Source organism: Leptodactylus fuscus, chromosome 5, assembly GCF_031893055.1.
Source record: "Leptodactylus fuscus isolate aLepFus1 chromosome 5, aLepFus1.hap2, whole genome shotgun sequence".
Taxonomy (NCBI): Eukaryota; Metazoa; Chordata; class Amphibia; order Anura; family Leptodactylidae; genus Leptodactylus; species Leptodactylus fuscus.
In genome coordinates this window covers 100743052-100757914 of record NC_134269.1, presented here as the reverse complement: position 1 = coordinate 100757914, position 14863 = coordinate 100743052, and the positions used below count along the sequence as shown (strand labels likewise).

At 39.7% G+C, this 14863-nt stretch overlaps 1 protein-coding gene across 2 annotated transcripts in view; it reads right to left on the bottom strand.

Annotated features, from left to right (window-relative positions):
* Positions 1-3964: 3964 nt before the first annotated feature.
* The window catches only part of KCP (kielin cysteine rich BMP regulator), an 82285-nt gene continuing 71386 nt past the window's right edge, over positions 3965-14863 (bottom strand). For both annotated transcript variants that reach the window (XM_075273882.1, XM_075273883.1), the window contains 14 exons: positions 14288-14461; positions 12157-12239; positions 11921-12041; positions 11752-11834; positions 10714-10813; positions 9659-9747; positions 9277-9379; positions 8875-9017; positions 8338-8510; positions 8008-8119; positions 7688-7789; positions 7350-7514; positions 6440-6734; positions 3965-6152 (listed from right to left, as the gene is read on the bottom strand). In XM_075273882.1, the coding sequence (XP_075129983.1) occupies positions 5935-6152; positions 6440-6734; positions 7350-7514; positions 7688-7789; positions 8008-8119; positions 8338-8510; positions 8875-9017; positions 9277-9379; positions 9659-9747; positions 10714-10813; positions 11752-11834; positions 11921-12041; positions 12157-12239; positions 14288-14461 (1961 nt within the window). In that variant the 3' untranslated portion in view covers positions 3965-5934. The remainder of the gene's footprint in view (positions 6153-6439; positions 6735-7349; positions 7515-7687; positions 7790-8007; positions 8120-8337; positions 8511-8874; positions 9018-9276; positions 9380-9658; positions 9748-10713; positions 10814-11751; positions 11835-11920; positions 12042-12156; positions 12240-14287; positions 14462-14863) is intronic.

The following is a 14863-nucleotide window of genomic DNA, read 5'->3' as shown; positions in this document are numbered from 1 at the left end:
CATTCTTCCTACCTGTTTCCTTATTGTGCTGGTGAATTATTCAGTGGTGTCTCTGGGCTGAGAAACAGAATCCTGTCTATCTGCTGGATACTCGCACTATAAAGAGCATTACTATTTCAGTCTGGTAATTAATGTAAGTATTTCTCCTGTTCACGGGCCAGAATGTCCTACAGGAGCTCTGTAGTAGATTAGGGCTGACATATATACATGTCTGGCGGTATAGAATGGAAACTGGGCTAATGAATTACATTAGGTGTTCTAAAACTTTCTCCTTTGTCAGCCGAGCTCATCTGCCAGCGCCAGTCTTTTCAATGGCAGATACAAACTCAATAATATTGTTGACTTGTGGTACGATACCATTACATCACTGCACAAGGACCATCTGCTACTAGAATGGATATTTATCACAATACAACTCTACTTCTCAAAGAAATTCCATTTAACACATTAAAAAGTGCTGAAATATTGCAAATAATTGTTTCACTTTTAAAAATAAATTTGTGACATACCAACTACCGTATTTTCCGGACTATAAGGCGCACATAAAAACCTACGATTTCCTCAGAAATCGTAAGTGCGGCTTATAGTCCGGTGCGGCTTATATATGGATGGAAGCGGCTGCAAAGTCTGCGTGCCGCTTCCATACATACATAAAAGGCACCGTAAGGGTGCATTCACAGTACGGAACGCCGGCGTGTATCACAGCAGTACACGCCGGCGTTACAGCAGGGCTGCCGGACACTTCCTATTCATTTCTATGGGAGCCGGCATGCGAGCGCTTCCCATAGAAATGAATGGACAGACACTTCCCATTCATTTCTATGGGAGTCGGCATGCGAGCGCTCTATGAATGGAAAAAAGCAGTCCATTCATTTCTATGGGGAGCGCTCGCATGCCGGCTCCCATAGAAATGAATGGGAAGTGTCCGGCAGCCCTGCTGTCACGCTGAAACAGAACGTGAAACTTACCGAGCGGTGCAGGGCGGGCGGGCGGGCATTCAGGCCTCCTCTTCCTCCGATGTTCCGTCCTTCTCCGGCGCTCGCTGATAATGGCCGGGGCGCATGCGCAATATCATAATGCTTCTACTACTGCGCATGCGCCCAGGCCATTATCAGCGAGCGGCGGAGGAGGAGGACGGAACATCGGAGGAAGAGGAGGCCTGAATGCCCGCCCACCCTGCACCGCTCGGTAAGTTTCACAACATTACGGTTGGGCTCTATCAGCATGATTTTGCTGATAGAGCCCCTCCTCGCCTGCCGAGCGCTTCCAATAGAAGCGGCTGGCACGCGAGGGGTTAAGCGGCCGCTGGCAAAGTCTGCCTGCCGCCGCTTTCAAGAACATATAATGCGCACCGGACTGCGGCTTGTAGTCCGGTGCGCCTTATATATGAACCGAGACGGACTATAAGGCGCTCATGGGCAATGCGGCTTATAGTCCAGTGCGCCTTATAGTCCGTAAAATACGGTATGTTTATTCATTTATATACAGAACATAGTAGGTTTCATTTTAACTCTTTTGGTCATCTCCTATAACAGGCAAGCAATGATAGATGTATTTTGCAGGTGGGTTTTCCTGTAAACTGGAAAAGTCCACAATGGTATTGTATGGCTGTATTCAGATGAGAAATTAGAAAATTTGAAAAGATGACAGTAAAAATGTCATTTGACTACACTGTTTGAAAATACTCTATAATGAAATATTTTACTCATTGTATAACATTTTAGAAAATATGTATCACTAGCTTTTACCCGCGACTTCGTCTGCGGTGATTTGTGAATTGGGCGGACACTGACGTGTGAAACTGTAAAAGTGCTTTAAAAAGTTTGGTGGGATAGCAAATGTGATGTGTTATATTGTGTATGTAGTGATACAGACAATGTGATGTGTTATATTGTGTATGTAGTGATACAGACAATGTGATGTGTTATGTTGTGTATGTAGTGATACAGACAATGTAATGTGTTATATTGTGTATGTAGTGATACAGACAATGTGATGTGTTATGTTGTGTATGTAGTGATACAGACATTGTGATGTATTATATTGTGTATGTAGTGATACAGACAATGTGATGTGTCATATTGTGTATGTAGTGATACAGACAATGTGATGTGTCATATTGTGTATGTAGTGATACAGACAATGTGATGTGTCATATTGTGTATGTAGTGATACAGACAATGTGATGTGTCATATTGTGTATGTAGTGATACAGACAATGTGATGTGTCATATTGTGTATGTAGTGATACAGACAATGTGATGTGTTATATTGTGTATGTAGTAATACAGACAATGTGATCTGTTATATAGTGGAAAGCTATATGTAAATGTGAGTGAGTAGAGTGAGGGCTACTCCTGAGGTGACAGTAAGGAGTGTGCAGGCAGGTTGAGGCAGGAAATGCCAGGCAGTGTGTGTGAGTCTATAGCTGGGGCTAGGAGTCCTGCTTTTGTGAGTCTCCTGCTAGGAAGCCATGTTGTTTAGTGGCACCAAAAGTAGTCTATGACTCAATCCTAAGGGAAAACTATGTTTGTGGAAAATTGCACGCAAATCCGTCCAGGCGTTTTAGCGTGATTGAGGAACAAACATCCGAACTCACAAACATCCAAACATCCAAACACACAAACTTTCTAGTAGGATGCACTGTGTACTTTTGCGGATACAAAATATATTTTCCTGTAATTGTTACATAACATGCAGAAACAATGTAATGGAATCTGTGTTAAAACACAGGAAAATTCCAACTTTAGGCCGGGATCTGACAGGATGGAAATGCCACGGTGCCCATGATGGAAATGCTGCAGGAAAAATCATGGCATTTTACAGTATGGGCAAAGTGAATCCCATGCTCACTTTGCGGTAAAAATCGCCATGTGGAAACGCCACGGCACAGTTTTGGAAATCGTAGCATGTAAATTATATCTACAGAAACGCTGTCAGTTTCCCCATAGTTATAATTGTAACAGAAAGTGCACAGAGGAAACCTCCCCGAACTTTATGGTTAAAGTGCTGTGGGAAGAACCACGATGTATTACCGCCGCGGTTTTTCCCCACAGCACATTTTTGCTGCAGGATATCCCGTGGGGTCTTAGCCATAGGCCGAGGCCAGACCTTGTAAAAACGCTGCATTGTACAACACCTGCAAAGAGCATAGGATTCTGGCTAATGCCCTCTACACATGGCAGAATAAAATCCTCAGCAGAAAAGCTCACATTTTTGAAAATTGGAGCATGTCAATTACACCTGTTTTTTTTGTTGTTGTTGTTGTTTTTTTTTTTTTTTTGGGGGGGGGAGGGGGGTACATTTTGCAATTCTGGGCCTTAGCCTTAAAGGGGTTGACCATTTTTAGACCAATATTGAAAAACCAATGTTATTGTTTGTATAATAAAAAAAATTGTATAATTTTTCAATATACTTTTTGTATCAATTCTTCATAGTCCTCCTCACATGACCATGGACCGTACATCACATGACCTCAGTCAGAATTGTATCCATTAGAAGTAAGCGGAATGAATGACAACAAGCAGAGATCTAGAAAACCGTGGGACATTGATACAGAAAGTATATTGGAAAATTGTACAACTTTTTATTACACAAATCATAACATTGGTCTTTCACTATTGGTCTGAAAGTGGCCAACTCCTTTAAGCATAAACCATATTCATCCTAAATATAATAAATGACTTTCTTTCGTACTCTATGTAAATAAGAGCTCAGAAACTGTTGTCATACTTGTTGGTTTATTTAAAGGAAAGTTCTGCAGCTTCTTGTTGACGTTCTATGTAACTCGATTGATAAGGGTTTGTATACACCAGTATAGAGTATTTGGTCAAATTCATGCTCATTTCTTCCCCATTCTTAATAATTATTCTACGCAGAAAAAGGAAATGACAGTAGCACATGATAAAAACAGAACTAAACTGATCTTTATTACAGAATACAGAACAATAAATATAAATTGGTTCATTGCATACTCTTCTGAATACAGTAATAACAGTGAATATATAAATATAGAAATCTATATGTATAAAAACAGTGATTCACAATATTAGTAGAAAACAGCGAGCAGCAGGTTTCAGCCTATGTTCTTTTCACAGAACTAATACAGGGGCCTGATGCCAATGCTACTACAGGATTTCTGTTGGCAACCAACATCAATATTCCCTTAGTCTTAGGGGCAGTAGTTAATAGTTAAAGTCACGGTATGTCAGCAGAAGTATACAAAAGCAACCAGGTGGTATACAGATTCATTTTCTCCTTATTGTCAGTGAAATAGATGATGCATAAGATATTTCATTTCACTGGTGTTCAGACAAGAAATGCAGATGATAGAATGATAGCTCATATTTGTAGCTCATAATAACTTGTGGAAATGAATATACGGCTGTTGGGGGCAATAAAAGCTTCAGGCCAGGTTCACAACACATTTGGATTCCAGATTCAGCATGTATAGTAGGCACTTCTCCCAATGTATGCATCTTGCATACCCATAGGCTGGGGCCATTTGGCATAATTTTTGTCTCACATGTAATTGATGTATTGATCTGATAATTCATTGTATGATGTATTTGTATGATGTATTCATGTGTATAGATATAAAGTTGTCCTGCCGATGTAATGTCTGAATGTGGTGTGCAACACAATGCTAGTTGCCATTAAGATGTAGATGTCAAGCATTAACTCAGATGCTAGGCAAGCTAGGTTAATAACTCAACAATGGGTTATTCAATCCTATGGGAAAATGAAGAAATAAATTTACTTTGTTCCATTTAATACATTTTTTTTGTCATTGGGGCTGAATTTACGATGGTTTAAATGTCCCCATTACAAGCTTTACTAACATAATGAAACTAGGAAATATATTATTTTTACTATAATTCACACAATTTCAGCTAGGTACACATCTGCGTCACAGCTTCTATTAGGAGCCTCTGTTGCAGATGACGTCAAATCTGCTGTATAATATAGTTTTGGCTAAATGAACAGATCTGGCACTACTGTTATTTCTCACTTCTCTGTTCCTATGATGGGGTGGCAGATGTGAACCTAGTCTTTTCTCACTTTTCTACCATAGAAACCTGGCTGCATATTATTTTGTGCATTTTATAGTCCAAAAATACAGTTATTTCTCAAATGTCATAATTTTCACTTTTGTCTTCTATTTGCTATAATGAGAAATCTAATAAATTAGCATCTGCAGTACCAATAATATCAGTTCATTCTTCCCTCCATCTTCATAGCACCATGTACTGTATATGCGTGTGTCCTTTGATAAATTGTCTTCTGGTGGTGGTAAATTAACAAAATAATTGTCTTTGCAGGGGCCACATGGTGGCTCTGTGTTTAGCACTGCAGCCTTGCAACGCTGGAGTCCTGGTGTTCAAATCCCACCAAGAGCATAAAACCATCTGCAAGGAGCTTGTATGTTCTCACTGTGTTTGCATGGATTTCCATCCCGTATTCCAAAAAAAAAAAAAAGACATTCTGATAGGGAAAAATGTACATTGTGAGCTCTATGTGTGGCTCACAATCTCCATAAAAAAAAATAATAATTGTCTTTGCAACATCCACCGGGCAGATATGAGAATATTAGACAAATCTCTCACATTGCTATAATCATAGTCCTTATAGAAATTATACTTATTTTCAAGGTAAGGATTTTGTCCATTTTCTCAGAAAAATATCAGTTCACTTTTTTGATAAAGAAGCAAATTGTCAGAAAGTTGGTGAACAGAAAAGGGCACAAAATAAGAAAGTATATATAGAAGTCTATAGGAACACAAAGTGGTTATTATGTGATGGAGATTTACTTAACTGAAGGTCTCGATTCTGTGTGGTATACGTTGTACATTGTCAGCAGTCTTAAATTGTATTCCACAGAGCTATACAAGAATACTGGTTAGCATTGTCTTCTGTAAATTGGTTTCCTTGATCTTATAGATTGCCATGAATGATCTTCGGACATGATTCTGGAGGGATGCAGTGAGATTCATGTTCCACTAGCCCTGCTGGGCATTGACAGCCAGGAACACATGGCTTAAAGCAGTGAGACTCCAACACTCCAAGTGGAACATCTTTATTAAAGCAAGTCTTAGGACAAGGAGGGCCGCATTCATCAAACACATAACCTCTATCGTAGGGACAGCCAACAGCTATAAAAGAAAATACATCAATAGAAATTACATGGTTAATATACAGAAAATAAAGTATCATTTACCAAATGTACAATTCTGTTTGGTTTATGATGTGGGCATGGGAGTGGAAAATGCATGTCTGATTGCAGTGGTGGTAACGGAAAGAGAATTTACTTTCTCCTGGAGGACTGTTGTTTTGCATTAAAAGAATTGCAAAGGTATAAAAAAGCACATTTTGTAATATGAATGAATGTAGAATAAATTTCAGATTAAGAAAAATAAATAAAAAAATAAATTGTAATTACCGCACAATGCTGGAGACCTCCATTGTAGGATGACGCCGGCTTCTCTGCACTCTGAGGCATAGGCTTCCAAAGCGTCACAAAGACACTCATCTCCTGCTCCACAAGCGCACAAGTCATACACACATGAGGCAAAGAACATCTCTGGAGGCACAACTCTATGACATGGCTCAAACACACTGGACTTCAACAATTTACAGCGGCTATTGGCTTCTTTTCTGGCACGATATCCAGCCTGCTTACAGGGATCCACATCCTGTCCATCCCAACAGTCAGTAGCAGAGTCATTACTTTGTACCTGGGCACAGCACACAACAATGTCTGTTATACTAAGAATACCAGCTGTGAAAAGCTATTTATTGCATTTTATTTAAGAAAATCTGATTGCAAAACACATGACCTTTTTTTTTTTTTAATGTAGATTGTGAGCCACATTTAGGGATCACAATGTATATATTTTTTTATCCTATCAGTATGTCTTTGTAGAATGGGAGGAAATCCATGCAAACACGGGGAGAACATACAGACTCCTTGCAGATGTTGTTCCGGGTGGGATTCAAGCTCCAGGACTCCAGCGCTGCAAGGCTTCAGTGCTAACCACTGAGCCACCGTGTTGCCCCTACACATGACCAATTTTTTTTTTTTTTTTTTTTTATGTAGATTGTGAGCCCCACATAGAGCTCACAATGTACATTTTTCCCTATCAGTATGTCTTTTTTTTTTTTTTTTGAAATATGGGATGGAAATCCATGCAAACACGGGGAGAACATACAAACTCCTTGCAGATGTTTTTTTGCCCTTGGCGGGATTTGAACACCAGGACTCCAGCACTGCAAGGCTGCAGTGCTAACCACTGAGCCACCGTGTGGCCCCACACATGACCAATTTTTGTGACCAGGTAGAATAAACTTACCCTCCAGCTATTCCCAAAGGCAGCCTCGGATAGAAGGATCTGCCCTCTGCGATCACGCATATCATCCTGAGGATAGTTGTTGAAATTGCCACATAGACCACACAGATGATCGCGATATGTCCCTGGCACACTGACCTCTAGGTGTGAACGTCCATTCCACTGCACCTGGTACATGTCAAGCCAAAGGATATTGTCAGTGAATCCCACCACAAATCCAAATTCAGAACTATAGTAGGTCTATAGTGATTATAAACTGTATAAGACAAGTACAGGACATGCTCAGTATCACTGCTTATAACTTATTGTTTTGCAGAATAGATGGAAGTAGTTTTCAGTACCTTTACTCCAATATTACTGTTTAGAAGAATGGTGTTTGTCTTCCGTTCAATGTAAATGTATGGCTCTTTTAAGAATGGCAGCTCTACAGTCTGGTAATCCACCTGAGGGCACAAACAGACTATAGTTATTAAAGGATCCACCAAAGTGGGGAGGCGGTCAATGAACATGGTAAACATTTAGCATACTTATCAAGGAGCTACGCTCTATCCTGGCCAATTAATCTTGGTGTATGCAGCATTGGGGGACATGGAAGAATATGACACAGAAAGTATAGGTGCTGATACATTCCCTTCTTATTTTTTTAGCGCTCACTGCTTACCATTACTACCCAGTCCTGAAGGAGCTGCACCACTGCATCACCTATCAAAACAGTGACTTCCTTTGTCCATGACACACCACGCTGTCCTCGGTCATCATTTGTCACATGGATACTATAAGGGGTAACAGAAGAATTTCAAGAATCACCCACTTCATTATAACATTACAGTATATTTTAGTAATTCAATTACTACATTAGAGAATACAGCTATAAGCATGCAGAAATAGAGCCATGAAACTACAAAATGAAATTACAAAATGTATCTTACCCCTGATGCCATATTATTTATGATAATACACACACAGGATATATATATAAACTGTGACTAACCTGAAGTCTCCTCCTTCACAATCTTCACTCAAGACATAGGTGCAGCTACCTTGGAAGTGGTACATCTTACCATCAAAAGTTCTGTAGTGTGGGTCTCCAAAGGCAATACAGGTGGCAGGACGGGGAATGCAATGTGGGCAGCACATGCCAGGTATCAGGGCAGGAGTCTCATCCTGAAAGAAGAGATATTGCTATTCTGAACCAAGTGCAACATTCAGAATTTGTCACAATCTTTAAACATCATTAATTTTTTACAATGTGAGTGCAGAACATTGCAAATAAAGATTAGAAAATTGTTCAGTTTTTCTAAATGAGTATTGGCTGTTGAGCTATTGATGACACCCGGCATTGAGTGGTTGATATCAGTAGCCAGAACTACACAGTGTACAGAGGCAGAAGCATTCAGTTCTGTAAACTGATTTGTATCCATGCCAGGCTATTGCAGCTCAGTAGCTAATATTCAAGTGAAAATCTGTAATTTTAATGATCTATGGGCTTATTTTTATTTTAATGAGATGATGATGTGTTGGTACTTACAGCGGTACAGGACACTTGCGGGCACCTCTCACTATGGCAGTGCACCTCCCCAGAAACACAGGTACAGGCTGTACATTCATCCACCTGCCAGTGCTCATTAGAAAGGTATCTCTGGCCTTGATACCAACATGCCACCGCAGGAGCTATTAGAAGATAATACTTTAGTATTTATGTACTAATAAAAGGGCTACCCAAATCTAACAGCTAAAACCCCAAGTTGCCAGCTGTCGCTCTTCTCTCCTACAAGGACCTATGCAGGTGATACATGGTATTATGCAACTGGCAGCCCTCAGCTCTTTGATGACCACATGCCCTAAAGGGGCAAATGCACAATGGTTTGTCCTAATGGTAAACATCTCTGAAGACAAAGGAAACAAAGCCATGTAATATAACAATTCTTACCTTGACAAACATGGCAGCAAGTGCCTGGTGTCCTTACTTTCAGCTCTCCATTCTGGCACTGTATAGAGGGACATTCTTGTATCTGACAGTCAACATGCCCCAGCTGTATAAAACAAAACAGAACCCAGACATATAATTCACATATGGTTAATGTAACTGAATGAAATGCTGTATAACACGGATATCAACGTTCTTAGAAATGCTGACACTTGGATTATAATGTTTGGCCCTAAGACAATATCATCACATTACTGTGGTCAGAGAGTTTGGAATTGCAAAAATGATTCTCTCCATAAGACCTCAATACTAAGGTCTACTAAACAAATCTCTATCCCACCAGTCCCTTCCTCTTAATATCTTGTCCAAATGTTTTAATACTCACAGTGCATGTACAGGTGACACATGGATCCTGCCTGTCTGTCCACGTCTCACCATCTGGAACTCGTCGCCCTTCGACCTCAACTACACATTCTGTAAGAAAGAAAGTATTTGCATAGCAGATGTTCCACCAGATAGTGTGAAATGAAGAAAATAGGGAATATTTATGTATTTATGACAGTTTTAGTGGAATTGAATTGAAAATAATGGCATTCATGCTAAATGGTGTGAGATATCAATTCCCTCTGCCACTTTGTCTGACACCTACATACATGCAGAAAAGAGGCAGTGGTGAGAAATTCAGCAAATGTATCCTAATGGGGAATATGGCACCTGCTATACTGTAATAGCATACCAGCATACTGGTCAACGTTATATCCGAATTAGCAAATGTGAACCAATGGGTAAAAGTATATATAAATCAATCCATGACATTGCAAGGGAGACAGACAAAATAATAGTAAGGCTACATGCACACGACAGTAAATAATGGCTGCTTTAATTCCATTCAAGTGAATGGGGGCTATTCACGTGTATGGCGGATCCGTGAAAACCTCTGTGTAGCCTTATATGGAAGTATAATTTGACTTCAATAGCCATATTACCAAAACATATTATATATCTTTACATTTTCATAATGTATTACTGTTCAATAAAATACCTCTGAAAACTAAATATCAACATAAAGACTGTATTAGGCTAAGGCCCCACATAGCGAGCCGCAACAAAAAAAAATACTGCAGAAAAGACAGTGTAGTAAGATCGCAGCTTTTTCCACAAAGTTTTTCACAGAAGGTCTGCAGCATTTCTGTAGGTATCATTTACATACACACAATGGTTTTATAAATCACAGCATTTCTACTGCGGATATTTTTCTGCAATGTCTAGAAGGGATTAGCCAGAATTCCATCCACTTTGCAGGTACTGTAAAACGCTGCTTTTTTTAAGCAAAATAACGGCGTTTACACTACATGGGGCCCCAGCCTAATAGTCAAAATTAAAAAAAACAAACAAAAAAAAATACATGCAATCAAAACCATTGCCTTCCTTAGTTCCTACCTTTGCAAACAGGGCAGCATGATCTTGGTGGGATAACCTGCTCCGAACGGGGACAGCTGAGAGCAGGGCACGGTTTGTGCTCACATACCCATGTCAAATCCTGAGATGAGAACACACAAATGAGTTAAACATAATAAATACCAGTAGTTGAATAGCAAACGGTATGTATCTATGTATATGACAGTATAATGGCTGCAAACAACCTCTTTATTACATGGGGCTGTAAGATAGCACCAATAGGAATCTAGTACATGAAACTGGCCATACATATGAGATACTTATCTGCAGATCACTGGCAGATACGGCTTATTTTAGTAGTGTCTGCTGTTAATCTTATATGTATTACCACCACATACATCAGGTTCTTGGAAGAATTCACTGCCAACTGTCTGTAGTTAAATATCTTATGTCTATGGCAGCTCTACTGTAGTATGTCTCAAAATGTATGTTCCATTGTGTGCCACAGACACTACACAGCATTGCTTACAGCAGAGATTATTCTTTGTATCGGTGTTGTATGGAGTATGATATAGCGATACACCTAGCCCCCATAGTATGTAGGTGCAGAGGCTAGGCCTGCGTCTCCATGGACAATATTTAAAAACTGGTAACTGTATTTCTCCATCTCTCTTTTCATTCATATTCTAACTTCCTATTGTAACAAATACAACGATAAACAATCCCAGATCCCCCTGATGCAATATTGCTCTTACAAAGTTGCCTCTGTATTGTATGTTGGTGTTATTGTTTGTTTGGTACATTTTCTAGGTACCCTGCCGCATATATGTTTACTATCTATGCAAACTTCTCTACTGCGACACTGTGCTGCTTTCAGTTCTTTATATGTATACAACATGTTTATTTGTATTTTATAGATTTTACAATAAAAAGGTAGCATAAAACCCCCCATAAATGACACATGGAAATATTGACTATGGCAGAAATGTATCTTAGAGATGAATGATAAGCAGCAATCCTGTAATGGTTTTGTTTCACCTCTATATAAAGTCGCACTAATCTGTAACTAGATTTCCATACCTTGCACTGGCATGTGTAACAAGGGTCATTCACAGCCTGTATCTCACTGCCCACCAGTAAGTCTGTGCAATTGCTCAGAGCCTCTGAAAATATAAAATAGTCTTTAAATACTGAGATTGTGACATTAATGGTCAGGTAACATATTATACTGGTTACAATTCAGACTTACGGGCACAGCTAGGACAGCACTGGCCAAAAGCAGGAGGAAGAATTTGATGTCGCGGACAATCCACTAAGCTGGAACATTGCTTCTTTGTGCAACGTCTATACTGGCGACCATCTAGTAAACGCTAAACACAGCAAGTAATACAACGAGCTCATTATCACAATATATAGAAAAGTTATATGTACAGAACACACTGAAATGATTGAAACAGTAAGAGATATCATATGTTTGTTTCTCACCTCACATGTGCAGATTTCACAAGGGTCATCAGATGGATGAAAACTGTCTCCTGGAGAATATACTTTTTGGGTAGTTATACAGTCTGAAAGATGAGAGCACGAAATAATGATAACATAATACATGGCAGAGAAAAATGTAAACATTGCAAGTTGCTGCCCAAACCCCCAGCCCAATGCCAAATGTACAGATCTTCATTTTGTCTGAGGATTAAAGGACGTTTCATGAAGACAGCTATGGACGTATCTATAGGATGGTAGTTGTTGTGGGGCCCATTTTCACTATGGGTGCAATTTGTCATAACAATGGATGATGGAAGGGGATGTGTATAATCAAATGTGCCTGCATTACTTTACTGGGATGTCATAGTGCCTGCATGTGACATCATTGTAATTACTTTCTTCAAATAAAAAGTTTAGCTATGGGTACCATAGTTACTTTTTATGTCTCGGAAGACAATCCCTGTATATATGATCTTTTTGGACATATGGACTTCATGCTTCAGTTCACTGCTCAGGATCACCCTCTATCAGACAGAATGGAGAGTTGCTTTGTACAAGCAGCTTCAGCTGTAGTGGAGTTATAAAGATGGCTATTTATCCATATTAACAATGTTATGCTCCCCTTTGGTTTCTGTGTTAAAATAAGGTGTTGTGGGCTGGCAGCCGGACCCAGGAGAATCAGCTAATCGCTACAGGGACCACATCATGAAAGTCACAGACTGTGATGGTACACCAGATAGGCACTTTAAAGGCAGTATGTTATAGAGCAGGAGGTATTGAGCAGGTTATTGTATGGTTTTGTGGTAAAAGATTCAGTATATATTTCCATTTATCCATTTATTTCTCTGTTCTTTACAAGCTTATGAGTCCATTGGCAGTCCTAACAATGACAGATACCTATCACTAGATGCACATTTATGGGGGGGGGACACTGTCAATCACTATTAGAAGGAGTAATTGGATCTACTGGACGGCCCTAAGCATACAAAGAACACAAATAAATTGACAAAATGACAGGTGGGAAAAGATTCAGCATACCGTATATACTCGAGTATAAGCCGACCCGAATATAAGCCGAGGCCCCTAATTTTACCACAAAAAATGGGAAAACTTATTGACTCGAGTATAAGCTAAGGAAGGGGGGGGGGGGGGATGCAGCAGCTACTGGAGAATTAAAAAAATTAAAATGGTCGGAGTTTTTGGGTGCAGTAGTTGCTGGGTGCTGGGAAAGGGGAGGGTGTGTTTTGGCTGGCTGTCTGCCTCTTCCCTGAGCTTGAGGACTGTTTTTTTTTCCCTCACTTGGAACTCATCCTGGCTGAATAGAGGGTATCTGCAGTGCTCCTATTAACCCCTTCCTGACAGAAGAGGAGCACTGCAGATACTCTATATTCAGTAGACCGGGTTTTTTAAAACACAGGGATACCTAATGTGTATGTGTTTTATAGTAATTTTCTACCTTTATATGCATTCTAGGGAAAGGAGTGATTTAAAACTTTTATTTATTTTATTTTTTTATTATATTTTTTTGAAAGCTTTTTTTTCCCCACTATTTTATGGGAGGTTCTATACATCACTATTGCAGCTGGTCATAGACCCCCCCCCCCTTAAAAAATAAATAAATAAATTATTTAACTTTTTTTTGCTTGACTCGAGTATAATCCAAGGGGGGCTTTTTCAGCCCAAAAACTGTGCTGAAAAACTTGGCTTATACTCGAGTATATATGGTAACTTATGTGTCAATTTGCTTGGCCCCTAATCCTAGTCCCTCCCTTGCTTTGTCTACCAGATGCATATTACTGACACAACTTTACTCTCGTTGACCACTACACCTTACTCTCACTTGACCGCCTGTCTTGTTAGGGAGCCAAGAAATTCTGGGGGATGACCTAATTTATATAGACGCTAGATATCTAGATGATGTGTAAAACAATGTTTCTGGGTCGAGAGTGGCACTGTGTCTGCCTTCTTTTCATCAGGAACCACTTTCTTACTTCTTTCCTACTTCCTACCATGTTCTTGTACTATATGTTGAGAGGTGCTGTAGTAGGACATAATGACAGATGCTGTAACTCTACATCATAATCCTTCGAAAACACAATTTTTCTTTTAACAAATTCAAAATGTGTCCAACCTGCACATAGTGGACAGCATTCTCCAGGCAGTGTTATTTGGTTCGTACAAGATGTGATACATTCCACCTTGGAACAGGTGGTAACTCCATCTATGCACATGCAGGACATGCAACGATCCACAGTAGAAATCCAGTTACTGTTGTCTTTGTATTCCCGTCCATTGTATATACAACCTACAAAATACAATAGATCATCAGTTCAAATTTTTTTGGCGGAATGGTAAAAATTAGCAAAAGTAGGTAAAGGTGTTTTGACATGAATAATACAGTACTAACAATACACCTTAAGGGTGCGATCACACAATGTAAAATGGAGCGTGATCTGGCACGTATATGGTGTCAGAGTTTGCGCGCTCAATTTTGCACCCGTAATTTTGCACGGTGTATACGCTCGTAACTCCCATTGAAATCAATGGGATCTTTTTGAGCGCGCAAACTCTGACACACCGTATACATGCCAGATCACGCTCCATTTTACATCATGTGAACGCACCCTAAGCAGACCCTTATCTATATTCATTAGAATATGCCAATAACTTTACTTTTGCCAGGTACTTCCAGACTGTGCTCCCACTG